The sequence below is a fragment of the Mixophyes fleayi genome, chromosome 5, assembly GCF_038048845.1.
Source record: "Mixophyes fleayi isolate aMixFle1 chromosome 5, aMixFle1.hap1, whole genome shotgun sequence".
NCBI classification, from domain to species: Eukaryota; Metazoa; Chordata; class Amphibia; order Anura; family Limnodynastidae; genus Mixophyes; species Mixophyes fleayi.
This window is the reverse complement of record NC_134406.1, coordinates 145,119,545-145,135,885: the sequence shown is the minus strand read 5'-3', so window position 1 is coordinate 145,135,885 and position 16,341 is coordinate 145,119,545. Positions and strand designations below refer to the sequence as shown.

The 16,341-nt window shown below is 39.2% G+C and overlaps 1 protein-coding gene across 1 annotated transcript in view; it reads right to left on the bottom strand.

Moving 5' to 3' along the window:
• Positions 1-16,341, bottom strand: part of LPCAT1 (lysophosphatidylcholine acyltransferase 1) — an 87,479-nt gene that overhangs the window by 41,134 nt on the left and 30,004 nt on the right. The window contains exon 3 of the mRNA XM_075212908.1: positions 8,027-8,169. Within this exon, the coding sequence (XP_075069009.1) occupies positions 8,027-8,169 (143 nt within the window). The remainder of the gene's footprint in view (positions 1-8,026; positions 8,170-16,341) is intronic.

Here is a 16,341-nt window from a genome sequence, read left to right as displayed (position 1 = left end):
GTTTTATTTTCTTTTTAAAATCCAAGTGCTCTTACAACATTACACGAAGTTCTAAAATCCAATTGGCCAATATCTTGTACAAATGTAATGTACCATTTGATTAAGACAATGAAAATATTTAAATCTTGATAAAAAGAGAAAAAATAGGAACGCGCTCTCTATGCAATGCAGCACCTCTTTAAGGGTTAAAATTCAATAGAGAAAGAGGGCGCAAATGGAAAAATATATACAATAAATCAACAATGTGGTAATGTATCAATCTTGATATACAATGGATTCAGGAATGAGTTAAGCACAATATACGGTAGGCAATAAATTCACAGTAGAAGATCCCCCATAATATCCTTGATAAAGTCCCTATATCGGATGAAACACGTTGGAATATTGACACTACCAAGCCACCGTATCTGTGCGGTTCATGGTCACACTTCCGCGTTCCAGATGCTGCAATACATTCAAACATCTTACTTGTTTTCACGGAGGACTGCTAACAGAAGGATCTTTATGCCCCGGGACACACTCGATAGGAATATATAGGGCAAGATTATCGTCCGTTACCGTCTCTTTGAATTTGATTGAGAGGAATCTGGCACATGTTTCCGTGGACTTGCTTATATGTTACATAATTCACGCTGTCACAGAAAGGAGCTATAAACATTGTCTCACTGCTCTACTGTGAATTTATTGCCTATATTGTGCTTAACTCATTCCTGAATCCATTTTATATCAAGATGGATAGATAAACACATTGTTGATTTATTGTATATAAATTTTTTAATTTGCGCCCTCTCTTTCTCTATTAATATTTAAATCTTGCCCCATTCCTCTTCAGCTCAACTCTATTGTCTTTATGTGCTTTAATTATATGAAAATAAAAAAAAATATATATATAAAATACCTATCTAATTTCCATGTATGCATTGCCGTATTTACCTCTGTTAACTCTAGGGTGGTATATTTTATAAGCTGCGGTTGTGAAAAAGTGGAGATGTTGCCTATAGCAACCAATGAGATTCTAGCCACCATTTATTCAATACATTGTACAAACTGACAGCTAGAATCTCATTGGCTGTTATAGGCAACATCTCCACTTTTTGAAAACTGTAGTTTAGTAAATAAACCCCTAGGACTTTACATAAACTACTTGGTTGCTATGAACTCCACCTCGTCACATGTAAGCCTTCGATTAGCTGATCAATTTGCTCACATAGACTTGCTACTGTAAATAAGAAACATTATCATCTTACAAGTCAGTGTAGGGGCTGTTTCGTGGTTCCCTTTCAAAGTGATGGGGTTTCACAGTCAAAACACGCATTGAACAACATCTGAGAGCTATAAGCAAAAATCTTCATCTGCTACATCCAGAAACTGTATTCACCATGTCCCTGACCTGGACAATGTAACCTGTTGAGATTATCTTTCACAATTTCCATTTATTACTTGCCTTGGTCTCTTGCCACTCATTGTCAAACCCCTATCAAACCGTGCAGCATTTATCAAACAGTCTTCATTACTATTGTCCTTATAAATCCATATAGACCTCTCACAACTTTACTCCACTCTAATTAACAGTCCTGACCTTATTTTCTATATTTATTCCTTAACTGCAATATCATCTACTTTTCAGCACGTAAGGCCTTAAAATCTTGCAATCAACATCTATACCTCTCAATCCTTCGGCTTTTAGCTGCTAGTGAGATAACAACAAATCAAGCCCAACCCCATATCCTTCATTCTGATTCTGCATACTACAGAGATTTAGCAAATCTCAAAATGTACTACCTGTCTCACGTCCAATTCAAAGTCCTAAAAAAAAATGTGCTTTATGAAATACACAGTATGTTTGCAACAAACCTCTAACTTTGAAACAACCCCAACCTTCTCAGTGTTCTCCCCAGCACCTATTTCCCAGGTATTCCACCCCATTGTTTTTACTTGACACCTGGCAAAATTTTCTGTGGAGAATACTGCTTTTGGCAATACCACAATCAAACATCATCTAATCTATAGCTCTTGCACATGGTGGTCTCCACTTTACCCACTCCTCAAGGCCTGGTAACAGACAACTAACTATGGATGATGTCACTAATACGCTCCCAGCTGCCGTGACCTTGGGGTGTTTGCTGTATGAGGTTACACACGATTCCAGCACTCAAGTCTCTACCTATCATACAGGTTATAGACCTATTGATTCGCCCGACACCGTGCTCTCACACCTCAACACACTTCAGGTTTGCCACCACCTACTGAATATGGACAACAGAACCCCAATATACAGTCCCACACTGGCACACAAGGCTTCTGGCTACCCACAGGCAAAAAGGCCCACACCAGCTAATAAAGGGTTAACCCTTCACACCTCAAGACTGTTATACAAATGTAAATGCTAGCACACACTAGGCTTGTTAGTCAAATGTATTAACAAATCACACCGACATTCAAAGGGTTAACTTGGTCGAGCTATATTCTTTTTAACAGGCTAATGGATTCGTTAGAGTATCAAAGATGCAACTTACTAAATTTATAGATTTAATATACAAAGGTACAGGGCATTCAGATATAAAAAAAAACAATTCATAAACTATTGACATAACATACAAAAGCAAAGCAGTTTAAAATAAAAGGTGTTACATTCAGAGTATAACTTACATGAGTTGTATAATATGTGCCATGAAAAAATTGGCTAGGAAGATGGACAGCTTATCAATGTGGATTGATTTTCCCAAAAGACTGACAATTTGTTGTAACTGGTCTCAGCTTTTTAAAGACATTTTACACCTTTCCCACCTCCCGGGGGTTGTGGTCTGTGATACTTTTTTCAATCACCATTTGCATGTTGCCTGATTTACTACCCAATTCTACTATGCAACCTAACTTTTCTGTGGAGCACACAGACCCAATTTTATTATTAATAGGTCCATTATGAATTTACCCATCTATTGATATCAAACAAGCCTAGGTATAGGGTATCAGTTGAGCTTATACTCATTTGCTCAACTTCTCTGTGTGGCAAAATTCTTAATTTGACATATTAGCTAGGAATATGTGGTTGATCACTACTGTTATTGATTTCAAGAGGCATATTTTAAAAGTGAATTCTTTATGTTGTATATAGCTAAGTCAAGACATGGTCTCTTTGAGCCAGAAACCATGCTGAGCGGTTTCTAAAAGTCTATTCAGGTGTCAAAACTCCATCCCAGGCCAGGATATATCTCACTGCAGGGCCCTTTGAAGCTACCACAGGTGACACTGCTATCTTCTAACACTGGGATGTGCAAAGCCCCCAAATACACAGACTCTCTGGATTCACATTTTACACTTTGGAAGCTCAACTTGTCAATGGATTCATTTGATATACCATATTTACACTGCAGTTACGATTTAGGCCTTATCCCCCACAATTATGTGATGGGTATAAATAACTCTATAAGTCCTCTATGTTCACGACAGATGGATTTCTCCTTTTCCTATGCTGCACATTCAATGTTCTCCCATCTGATCCTTTACGCATATTCCCATGTTTTAAAGTATACATTACTCAGATTTTCAACCCCTTTTCTCTCTGTGTTGTGAGCTCTTTTCCCCACTGGCTCACCCCAACAATCACTTAAACATGTTTCAGCCCAGCTACCTCATTTCTTAGTCTGCAAAATCCCCATCATCTTGGGACATTTTAACATCCCACTGATCCACCTTCTTCTGTCTCCAAACTACTATCAAAAGAATCCTCACTATGCCAGTGCACTAACTCTCCTAAGGATCATGATGGCCACCACTGCCTTGATCTTGTTTTCTCTATGCATTGTCCAGTTTATGACCTTTTTATCTTTAAAATTGCTCATTTTCTTCTATCAGGCCATGACCTGATCACCTGCAATCTTTAACTACTTTGCACTGTTATTCAAAAAAAACCTCATCATGTCCACAGAAATCACAGTTCTATTAATATTCATGAAGTTTCAAATGCACTATAGAAATTGGGGAGAAATAAGTTGTTGCATTGCCCTGTACTGAACTTGCACATCTTAAATCACACCAAGCAGCAGCCTTGATCAATTGGCTTCAATCACATTTTCTTCCCAGTGTGCAACATGACTTCAGCCAAGGCCCACAAAAGAAACACAGTGCCTACAAAAACTCTTCCATAATTAGAATATTGTTGGCTAAAATTGTGTACCTCTGATGAATTCCTCAGATATATTTCTATTTATCACACCTACCGAAATGCTTTGTAAATTGCCAAATATACATCAAATCAATCATCACTACTAATTCTTCTAACTCCAAAGCCACTCATTTATTTAATACTCATCTCACTTTAATACATTTAACTCTCTTCCAAACCTCCACCAACTCAACCTTACCCCTTCACAAAATCAGTTGAAGCTGTTTCCTATGCATATGCCAGCTTTAATGTTTGCTCCATCATTATTCAAGCAAGCAGAAATAACTCCTATTCTGGGAAAAAATCTTGTCCCAAATTATCTCTCCAATTGCCATCTCATCTCTCAACTTCCTTTACAATTCTTTTTTTTCACACAACCTATTGGATTCTCTATAGCCAAGCTTTCATTCCCAACACTACACAGAGGTCCATATTCACTTAGCAGCGAGGTACCGCCACCTCTATGCAGATGTTTGTTATACCTTTTGATGTTAATAAAGGAGTTCAGCTGTTTTAATGTGGATGTTAAGCCACAACGCTTTTGTAACTTAAACATATTGCTGTTTATTAAAGATGATAACAACATTAGAATATGCAGGTACTCCCAGTTGCTTGTAGTATAGCAGTATTCAACAGTAGCAACAGAGGTTTATGCACTTATACACTTTTATATACAGTATACAGATACAGGCAGGTCGGTAATGCACTTAGCGTTTCTCTATACATCCATGCAGGAATCACTAGTGGACATACAGACTCCTCCCTTATGGATATACAATTAGAGGGGAACTTTGAGGGACATATACATACACACTATATAATAAACAAATATATATATATATATATATATATTCCACTGGTCTGACTGGAAGTGCCGTCCACTTCCTGTTTCCTCACTAGACCACTAGGGATTGTGCTGCAGTTGCCATAGCAATGCAGCGGGGGAGACAGAACCCTATATTTCTATATAAATGTATCCATCTTCACTGGATCACTCACCATGTGTGAGCCTGCATTACAGATGATCTTGAATGTCCTCTCACCACCTCAAATTCAATCTTTCGAAAACTGAGCTATTAATATTTCTGCTAGCCAACAAATGCTACTTCCTTGACATTGCAACAATAAACTCTACCTATCAAACCCACTGCTTAGGGGTCATGCTAGATTCTATACTATGCTTTGCTCCCCACATCCAATCTGTCGGAAAATAATATTACATACAGGTCAGAAATCTCTCCAGAATACACACTTATCTGAAACAAAATACTGCAAAAACAAATTTCATGCACTCAATCGACTGCATTGACTATTACAATCCCCTTCTCACTGGTCATCCCCTAACCAGACGCTAACCCTTATAATCCATTTTGAAAGCACTGCTGGACTAATTTTCCTCACCAGATGCTCCTCTTTGCCAGTTTTTACATTGGTTGCCTCTATTTTACAGAATCCAATCTAAAACACATCTAGTAACATTGAAGAGATATTTGCAGTTTTACTAATATCTTTCTCACATCTCAATATCTTTCCAACTTGATCCCTCCACTCTGCCAAAGATCTGTTACTGTCACCCATGCTTAATATGGAGCGCTACGGTCCATCTCCCATCTTGGTAGTGGTGTCCCATGTGATCTAGTAAAGACAGGAAATGGGGCAGCCTCCAGCTGTCTGCATCACTCTACTGAGCAAACAAACAGGAAGTTGAGCTCTCATTTGGGTCTTCCAGTGACAGTTGAATGAAAAAGACGTATATAATTGGAGCAGTAACCCTTTTGTGTTCTCTTACTTATAAATACATATATAAAGTGACCGGAGGCTCACAAATATACATGAGCAACCTGTTCTCCGACACTGCCCACAATATACGCTTACTACCGTCTGCTAATATTAATGTACTATAATAGTGTTAAGTACATTAACTGCATAAGCTTGTCATACTTCATGTCTGCTACAGTCAGTATAAACTGTGAGCAATCGTATACATGTATATTTCAACAACTAGTTCTGAAACAAAATCAACAAATTGGTTAAGTCTAAAAGCGTCTTGCGGTTTAACATCTACCACCGTCGCTGACACCTATTACATATAACAGCACAAGTGCCCTGATATTAGCTTTCTGTCAATAATAAATTGCTCTGTTTCCCTCCCTCGTACTGCAAAACTTTCCTCTAAACTCTTTCAACACACATTTTTGGGCAAGCTTATCAAATGCCCGAACCATTCTCTTAACCTCCTTAAAATATTCTGATTACCTCCCCTCTACACAACTCACACAAAAGTTATATTTATTCTCTTCCGATACTCGAACAATCTAATGACCACTAAATAAACATTGCTGTATGACTAGATCAGATAGCCCTACTAGAAGCATTATATGTACTCTCCATAATAATACTGTTCTTTTTTCGTAAGTGTATTTAGCCTTAAAATAAATGGGGTAAAAGGTAATCAATATATGAGCTTAGTAATTATATTTGAGTTCCAACCTGTTTGATAAAGAAGCATCCCAAGGGAAAGAAAGTTTCTGGAAAACTCTGCCTTGACAGACCATTTAGATTATATCTGAAGATCACCAACTTATCACAGTAAAGAAAACATTACCAATTTATTTATTTAGAAGTGAAGCACACTGCATCATTTTTATCAGATAGGTATCTCACACATACATGGGATAATCTTTCCTTTTATGAATATATTTTTCGTTTGTTTTTTGTTCTTTTACAACACTGTCCAGCATCAGTGATTGGACACCGGTAACATAATAGCTTAGCAAGAGGTTTCTATAGCAACTGTCCATTTTTCAAAATGTTTTCTGATGAACAATGCCAGGGGTTTAACTTTTCACAGATCACTCCCCTCCGCAGGGCTGTATGTTGTTTAGTAAAATAATCTGTGAGAAAGACATAAAAGGTAATTGTTGCTTCTTGCTAAGAGGATACCATATACTCTTGCTAAAATGCAATACAGTGGATCAACATTGTTCACCTCTTTTACTGAAAAGTGGTAACAGATTAAAGAGAGCTTACATTACTGAGTCAGCATTGCTACAGTTAAAACCCCATTTACAATTATAGAGACCTTTAAGCACGAGCCTCCACTTCACTTTAACTGGTTTATAAGGAGAAAGTTTGACGCATTCTATTTGCAACGACACTCAAAGTTCATACATCCAACCTACAGAATATTACATGTGCTTTCTAATTGTGTAACCTAATAGTTAGTCACTTGCTCCTAACCAGGTACATCCAAGCACGTTATGAGCAATACTGGCGGACATGGGTGTCCTATAATTCCACTCTAGTTATGTCTATTGAGCGTGGTTATAATGTAATGTTTTGTTAGGGATTTAAAATACTCTATCTAGTAAGTACTATCATTTAAAGCCCAGAAACGAAAAAATGTAATTTACTATGCAGAAAAGAATTACACAATCCAGTTGGATTTTATGAAAATATAAGGTTTTTTAGAGGAATAAAACTTAAAAATGTGGGACTGTTCCTGGAAAATAGGGACAGTTGGTCTCTGTTTTGGTGGCAGTTTCTTCAATTTCTATTTTACACATATTGGGGGGGGGGGGGGGGGAGACAATTTTCAGTAATCAAAAGCAGTCTGTCTAGGTTCAGATCTCTAAAATAAGCAACTTAATTTGTGCAGAGGAATAGAACTAAACGTCATACTGTATATTTCTCTATGTACATATTTAGAAAGTTTTATGACTACAGTAACTGTTGGTACTTGTTCAAATTACTAAATTTGACGGCTCTGGCTCCAGAGTGTAGACATGTTACTAATATTTTTAATTACGTTTAATGTGAAGGGCAGAAATGGTTACAATAGGATAATGAAATGAAACTTACTTTCTCCACCAGGACATGGGCATTTCAAGCTCTTTTTCTGTACGTCCCATAGCAGCAACGAAGGCAAAAGGCCAAGCCAGGAGCATCATAAACGCAGCAAAAAACAGACGGATGGGGAAAAGAGTCAGTGTCAAGAAGGCAATCTACAAGACAAAAAACATTAAGCAAGTTCAGTTGGATTTTCTCATCAGCCCATCAATTGTGTTATTACAGAAGTACTTTATGGCATAGCAGGATTTTTCATATGTTAAACAAGGTTTGTAACCTCATTGCCAGAAATAAACAAGACAAACTTTATTAGAGTAGGTTATAAAAATGTAGATGTTTTAGACCGGAATAATCTATGATTTATCGTGCTTTATTCATTAAAATGCACAGATAAATCATCATCAATGTACCAGGTGACATTTTGACCTTTCTACTGTGGTCAGGGAAGGGACTGCTTTTTTGACAAGCGTACTCAACCTATTAAATAACGGTCACCAGATATTTATACAAGATCTCCTTTGAGAAAAGTCTGAATGAAACTGACACGACAGGATATTTTCTTTGTTTTAATGCGAATATTAACCACAAGAACATTTAGTGTAACGTATAAAATGTATGGAAGGAGGCAATATTTCTGTTCTTCACATATGTTCATGACATTTTAATATCAACATTTGGAGTATAGGCAAATCACCCATTACTGCCAAAATAATCTGTCACTATGACCCAAGGAAGGGCATTTTGCAATGCTCACAAATCTGCTCTGATAGGCCGAGTAGCCACTGGCATTTGAGCAACTAAAGTACAAACACCGTTGAAACTGTATGTCAAACACGTATGTCAAGCGGTTGTTGACTTGCAGTTTTACTCCCATTTGAGAAGTTACTCCTGTGGCCATAATGTCTAACTTTCATGAAAAAGCATTAAATGGAGTAAGCAGCGTTCAGAAAACAGAAATGTTGCCGCAAAGTTCCTGAACACAAGTAACATCACAAATGGGTATAAGGTCACTGGAACCAATGGGTTCCATTTCAGACCTGTTTTACAAGTTGCGCCAACATTAAGAAACACTAGTGCAACACACAAATTTTACACCAGTGGATAATAGGCTTAATTGTCTGCTAGAACAACAGTGTCGAGTTAACTGGAGCACTAAAACACACAACCTGTAGAAGGACTAGATGAGTATATGATATATAAATATCTTCCATCAACCAAACTTCCTTTTTTATTGATAATACCCGTATTCATAATAAACCAATTCTGCTATTCACACTTCTTTTTCAAATTATATATCCTGTATTAAGGCATGTTCAACATCGGTTAACCAATTCAACCCAGGTTATTATAAATTAAGTGTTTCTCAGAGCAGAATGGAACTCTTATTTGCTACTTAATGATGACATTAGTATGCACTAGATGTTGAAGATGCAAGCTCTGGGCATTTTCTGAATATTTATATCATTAAGATGGTGCAATGCAAAAGTGGTTGCTAGGAAGCTGTGGAAATCAGTACGCTAGTCTGTTATACTTTGAGTTTAGGTAATGTACTTGTAGGGAAGACTTGACCTGACAGTTGCACTTTCAGTAGAAGGCTATACACACAGGTTTTGAGAAGCAACACGCACTGAAGCGTAGATGATTTGACCTTGTTTCAGGGAAGCTTTGAGATGCATTCACTAACACATCTCAAAGATTACAGAACAGTGTGTTGTGTACCTTACATAGTGCTTTCACAAGCACTCTCATAGAACTTGCTGGATCACTTATTTGTGGCTGGATCATAAAGAAATAATTTATTGTAGAAATGTATTTCAATTAGTGGTGCAGGCACCAATGTATATAACTGCAAATACACTTATCGTGTTACATTGGGGTATGTTTTGTATGGAAGTGTCATTATTTGGGCTTGTAACTTTGCTAGAGGAAGTCTGTTTGCTGAAAGCAGGGAATGCCAAGTCTTTTTATGTAAAGTGACAAACACCTGTTTAGCCTGTATAGACAGCAGGGGGCCGCTGCCTTTCTGTCAGGCGTGGCTGCATCTCAGATAATGCAAGCATCAAATTTTAGCACAAAACAGAGTAGTGTAAATATTGTTAGCTTTGTATTGCATGCAAATCCATGTCTGGGAAAACATATTGTATCCTGATCCTAAACATAGCTCAGACGTTGTGGAACCATCTCAGAACAGGGGGCTGGCTTACCCCCTGCCAGGAGTTATGTCAGAACTGTATAAAAAGTGAGCTGTTTGAGCACATAATGTAGCATTCTTGTACCATCTATGCTTCTGGAAAAATCGCTAGTACTACAGACTGGTGTGTGAACTGTCCTTGTTAGTACTACTTGAGCTAATAAACCATCTTTTGCTTAAAGAACCTGCTTTGATGACTACTTACCCTGCTGTAAATTCTTGTGACCTACAGATTAGACCCAAATCTAATCCATTCTCTGGTTCATCTGAGGTGGACCCAGCATTCCAGTGCCAACATTTTGCCTGCTACCTGCAGCTCTTGCCAGTGTGATAGGCCAGGGGCGAACCATCCACAGCACCCCTGATGTGAAGGTAAGAGGTCAGGTGTACCAGCAAGGGCGTACCCTAGCAGCGAGAGTTACCCATAGAGAAGCGGTTCTAGGTGCCGGCGTAGGAGCATAGCGGTGGCAGCAGGGTCCTCCTATTGTGACAGGAGGGGCGTATTTGGGATAAAGAAAAGGCACGGTGGCAAAGTAAGCCCAGCCGGTCCCCAGCAACAGCAGACAGGGTGGCATAGGCGGTCCATCCTGTCACTGAACTTATATGTTACAGAGGTTAGTGGATGGTGTAAGCAATGTTGAAAGTGACGCAATTTGAAGCAAACGCTTGTCAAAAAATTTGTTTGCACAGGTTGTGCACATTGTATTTTGGAGCCCTGATTTCAGAGCACTTACCAGGCTTGGTTGACAAGCATTAAATTCCTCATTTCGAGGTGTACAAGTTGTTGGTCCTGTAGCATTAGCATGAATAAATAAAAAAGAGCTTGATCTACAATATATCTTATATGATAACTGTTGCACAATTCCACCCTCCATCAACCATGCTTTGATGAGCAGAAACATCTAACCAATCAGAAGGAAGCCAACTTCCAGCTTAACCCAGACATAACTGGAAAAAAAGGTGTAAGGAATAATTTGAGTTTTTGTGCAAATGTTCAATAAAATTTTTTGTCATTTGAATGACAGTGGTCCATGAGAAAACCCCATTTTAGCTTAAGTTAAACCTTGCATTACAGCAGAAATGTGGTTATTCTTTAGGGATTTTTTCCTTGTGGACCCTGCTACCTGTACTAGTTTCTCTGGAATCATGCTAAACATCCATAGTGGGTAGTGCTAGAAATAGTTATTATGAAATTTTGTATTCAAAAGGAAAAAGGGTAACAAGGCGATGTCACACTAGACTAGCAATTTTATACTTAGCCCCAATTTCCTGACCCTGAATAAATAGCTTCTTATGCTGCTGTCACACAGGCACGTTGAATGTCAATGGTTTTCTAGTTGGAAAAGAGGTAACATTTAAACGTCTGTGTGACACCATGCACCACCTATTTAGAGATAAAAATGGTGGCCAAGTATAATTGTGCTAGTGTTGAAGGTCCTAATGTGACACCACCAAATATGTTGGCTGTGTCGTGTGGTAGAGTTCTGATGCTAGCGTAGAGGTTTGCTATCAACATTTATTTATATAGCGCCAGCAAATTCCGTAGCGCTTTACAATTGGGAACAAACATTAATAAAGCAATACTGGATAATACAGACAGAGAGGTTAGAGGGCCCTGCTCGCAAGCTTACAATCTATGGGACAATGGGAGTTTGAAACACAAGGGCACGTGCTACATCAGTGTTGGCTAACCTGTGACACTCCAGGTGTTGTGAAACTACAAGTCCCAGCATGCTTTGCAAATATATAGCAGCTTATTGCTGGAAGGGTATGCTGGGACTTGTAGCACAGTGTTGGCTAACACTGGTGTTGTGAAACTACATCATACTGCACATTGGACCAGCTAGAATGCAAAGATAAAAAGTATTGAGTGAGCTGTGTGATCAGTCACACAGCAATGTTGGTCAGAGGGTTGTTGTCTTGTGTTATCTGTGTAGAGGATGGTAATAGGGTAACTTAGGGAGTTTAAGATGCTGGTTGAGAAACATCATAAGCTTGTCTGAAGGGTATGGTGGGTTTTCAGAGAACGCTTGAAGGTTTGAAGACTAGAAGAAAGTCTTACTGTGAGAGGGAGGGAATTCCACAAAGTGGGTGCTGCCCAAAAAAAGTCCTGTAACCGGGAAAGGGAGTATGTGATGAGAGTGTAAGAGAGACACAGATCTTGTGCAGAACGGAGGTATCGAGTTGGGAGATATTTTGAGACAAGTGAGGAAATGTATGTTGGTGAATTTTTGTTGACGGCCTTGTATGTTAGCAGAAAAATTTTAGATTCTATTGGGGGTATTCAATTGTTTCTTTTAACGCGTTAAAACAAAAAAAAACGAGCGCTCTAAAAATATTACCGTTAATACGGTAATTACTCGCTAAATTTCATCTCGCAGCTCTCTGAGCAGCGAGCTGAAATTCAGCCCGTATTAACTGTTTACGCGCGCAAAATTACCGTATAATATGAAGTTTTTTTCGAGCGCTGTTTTTTTTTTGTTTTAGCGCGTTAAAAGAAACAATTGAATACCCCAATATGTGTGTTTGGTAGAAGTGACATCACTGCCATCCACTTGCCATTCAGGAAGTGCTGGCTGACAGGAAATATCTGGCAGCCATCTTCAGTTCTCAGTATATACCACACAGTAAAGACAAGTTCGCACAGTTCTTCAGCCTCTGCTTTTGATTTGAACTCAGACAAGTTTTACATGGTGTCACAAGGTTGGCTGTGATGGCACAAGGTCTCCGACGCATAGATCCACTTGTTTTTGACGACGCTATCGCGGACGCATGGCTCATATTCAAGAAACAATAGCATGTATACTGCCATACTGAACTCTCAGACAAATCAGAGGTACAGGCATACACCCTGCTAAATTTAGCTGGTGCTGAAGATGTAGGTAAAGCGGACACATTTGTCTATTCAGAGGAAGAGGAAAAGGATCAGGAGAATCCAAACACACTAATAAAAAATTTTTGACAGACAGGCATTTAACACTGCTGTACAGAGCCCCTCTGAAAGCATCCAGTCATATGCTGCCAGATTGAAACTATTAGCAAAGAAATGTGAATATGGTGACTTATCAGACACAGACACTGGACACTACTATAAACATATGCATGTTACATGAGCAGTTCTGCAAAACTGCGATTGAGTTGAAAGAAAAAACAAAAAAAACCATGAGCAACAACAAACACACTGTGTGAATTGCGGTGGTCGCCATTCCTATAAACGTCACAAATATCCTGCTTTCAAAAAATGCTGCAATGTCTGTGGTAAACAAAATCACTTTGTTCACTGGTGCAGGTCCAAGTCCAAAGGTGATGACAGAAAAAACTACAGTGCACGTTCCAGCAGCCCACCGCACCAAGGGGTAAATGTATGAACATGCGGGTTCTTCAACACCCGCGTGTTCGGCGATTAAATTTCAAGCGGCGCTGCATTGTAAAGGGAAGTTTCCCTTTACAATGCAGCGCCGCTTGAAATTTAATCGCCGAACACGCTGAACATGCGGGTGTTGAAGAACCCGCATGTTCATACATTTACCCCCAAGTCCATACAGTAGATACACCACTAGAGAACAATCCTGACACCGGTCTTCACTATGAGAGTGTTGACCTCAGGGCTAAAAAGGGTGAAATATTTTCTACCAGTTGATAAGTAGACAAATAATGTCATAGAAATTAAAACGGACGCCAAATGTCATGTCACTTGAGCAACTCCAGTGCACAAACCCCAAGACACCTATTGACTGTTCTTACACAGTGAATCTAGTAGCTTACAGTGGCCAGATAATCAAGACTGTGGTATGGCCATGTTTCAGTCCAAGGGTGTCCCGCTGCAGTTTCATATTGTGGATAGTAATGTCAAACCTTTGCTACATCTGCCGGACAGTATAAAACTGGGGTTAATAACATTAAGTGCTGACGTGCACATGCTGAAACAGGATATTCCTGAATTAAGAGACTTTGCTGATCTGTTCGATTGCAAGACCACTGGAAAACTCCCTGTCACATATCACATGCGTCTTGATGAGACTGTTCCTCCTACAGTGTGTGCTCCAAGAAGGGTGCCTTTAGCCATGAAAGATAAGGTGATGGCGGAAATAATTTGTATCACAGCATTAGGTCCAGTGGTAGAAGCCACCCCGTGGGCGTCGGCCATGGTTGCTGCAGTTAAAAAGGATGGTTCAGTACACATAAGCATGGACCCTGTGCATCTAAATAAAGATCTGATGACCGTATCACCCCCTCAGATCCGTGGAGCAAGTCATTGCCGACATGCCAAATGCAAAGATATTCACCACTCTGGATGCCAAGTGCGAGTTCTGGCATATCACATTGGACAAGTAGTCATCATTACTGTCTACATTTATGACACCTCTGGGCTGACATGCATTCCTCCGAATGCCCTATGGCATCTATACTGGCAGCATGGAACACCTCTTTGAGGAATACCCTTGTGATGACATCCTCGTGTGGGTTCGCACCATGGAGGACCATGGCATGCGTCTCCGCAGAGTCCTCCACAGGATTTGTGAAATTAACATGCAGTTAAACCCTGACAAGTGTCGTTTCAGAGTTACTGAGGTCCCATATGTTGGCCACCTTCTAACCTCAGAGTGTCAAGCCGGACCCAGCCAAGACACGGGCCATCCAGCAAATGCCAAGCCCCACACACAAGCTGAGTTTGCAGCAATTTCTAGGTATGACAAATTACCTTTCAAAATTTCTGCTTTGTATGAGCTCAACAGGCGTCACCTCTAAGGGGTGTGAGAGCCAACACCCTCACCCCACGCAATACTGCCTAAGGGTGTCAGAACACATATCAATGTGGACAATAGTTCCTCTGAAGAAGTATCTATTGCAGTGCAGGACAGTCTAATACCCCTGAATAATAGTGAGCTCTGTTCAACACAGGCTGCACATGAAGCACTACCTCCTTTCTTCATCACAATGTCTGGTAGAATTTCCAGGCCTAATACTAAATTCCAGGACTTAATGTAACTTTCGGTATTACCAGGTCATGTGTACTTTCACACGCACACGGTTCTCACATCCAACACCTGTCACACTGTCTTGCAGCCACACACCTGTTGATTGTTACTTTGTTCTAACAAAGCAGAGGATGTAGATGTATGCTATGTGTGTTTGGTGGAAATGACATCACTGCTATCCACTTGCCATTCAGGAAGTACTGGCTGACAGGAAATTCCTGGCAGCCATCTTCAGTTCTCAGTATATATCACATGTTAAAGATATGTTCTCACAGTTCTCCGGCCTTTGCTTTTGTTTTGAACTCAGACAGTTCTACAACGACGACTTGAGATAAAGGGTTTGATTGCTCATCTACCTACTTCACTGGGTTATTCACTCTTGTATTGTTATTTTACTACACAAACGGTTTCCAATTAGAATATATAATTATAACGTGCTATAACAGTTCTCAATGAATACGGAAATGGCAAGGTCACAACAATTCAAAGTATACAAATAACATTAGTGATGTTTGCCTACACTACTTTAAATGTACAGATAATATAAAATGTAAAAGTGAGTATTAAAGTGAGCACTGGCAGTTTTACAGATTGAGATAACTCCATCGAATAGTGGTGTCCATGTTTTCTGTTGAGATATATATAGCATAGATCATATACCACACCTGCACATGCTTCATGCTGCTTAAAACCGCACCCAGAGTTAAATGGACATTTTTTCCTGACGGATTTACAAATATATGTACATAATGCAAGAAATAGGAAGAGGTAAAGCCAAGTGCACAATAATTATTCTAGAGCTGTAAAAGTTTGTCAGGCTTTAATGAATAAGGTGATCAAAAGCAGACACTACAGGAGCTGTAATAATAAGAAACATGAATATCTCTGACACACACAGGTTCATTTTCACCCAAAGAAGAATTTTATTCTGACATTGTACTATAAATTACTTATTACAACTGGAGATTGCAGAATGAGGGATTCACACAATGTGATCCTCAGTATGCAATAATGTACACATCCTCATGCAAAGATGGCAGAGTTTACACAGGAACACTAGTAACTGTCAGGCAGACCGTGGTAGAATAATTCTCCACTCCGATAACGTTCACTTTCAGCATATCACACACAAAATGAAATGCTGACCGACCCCTTAT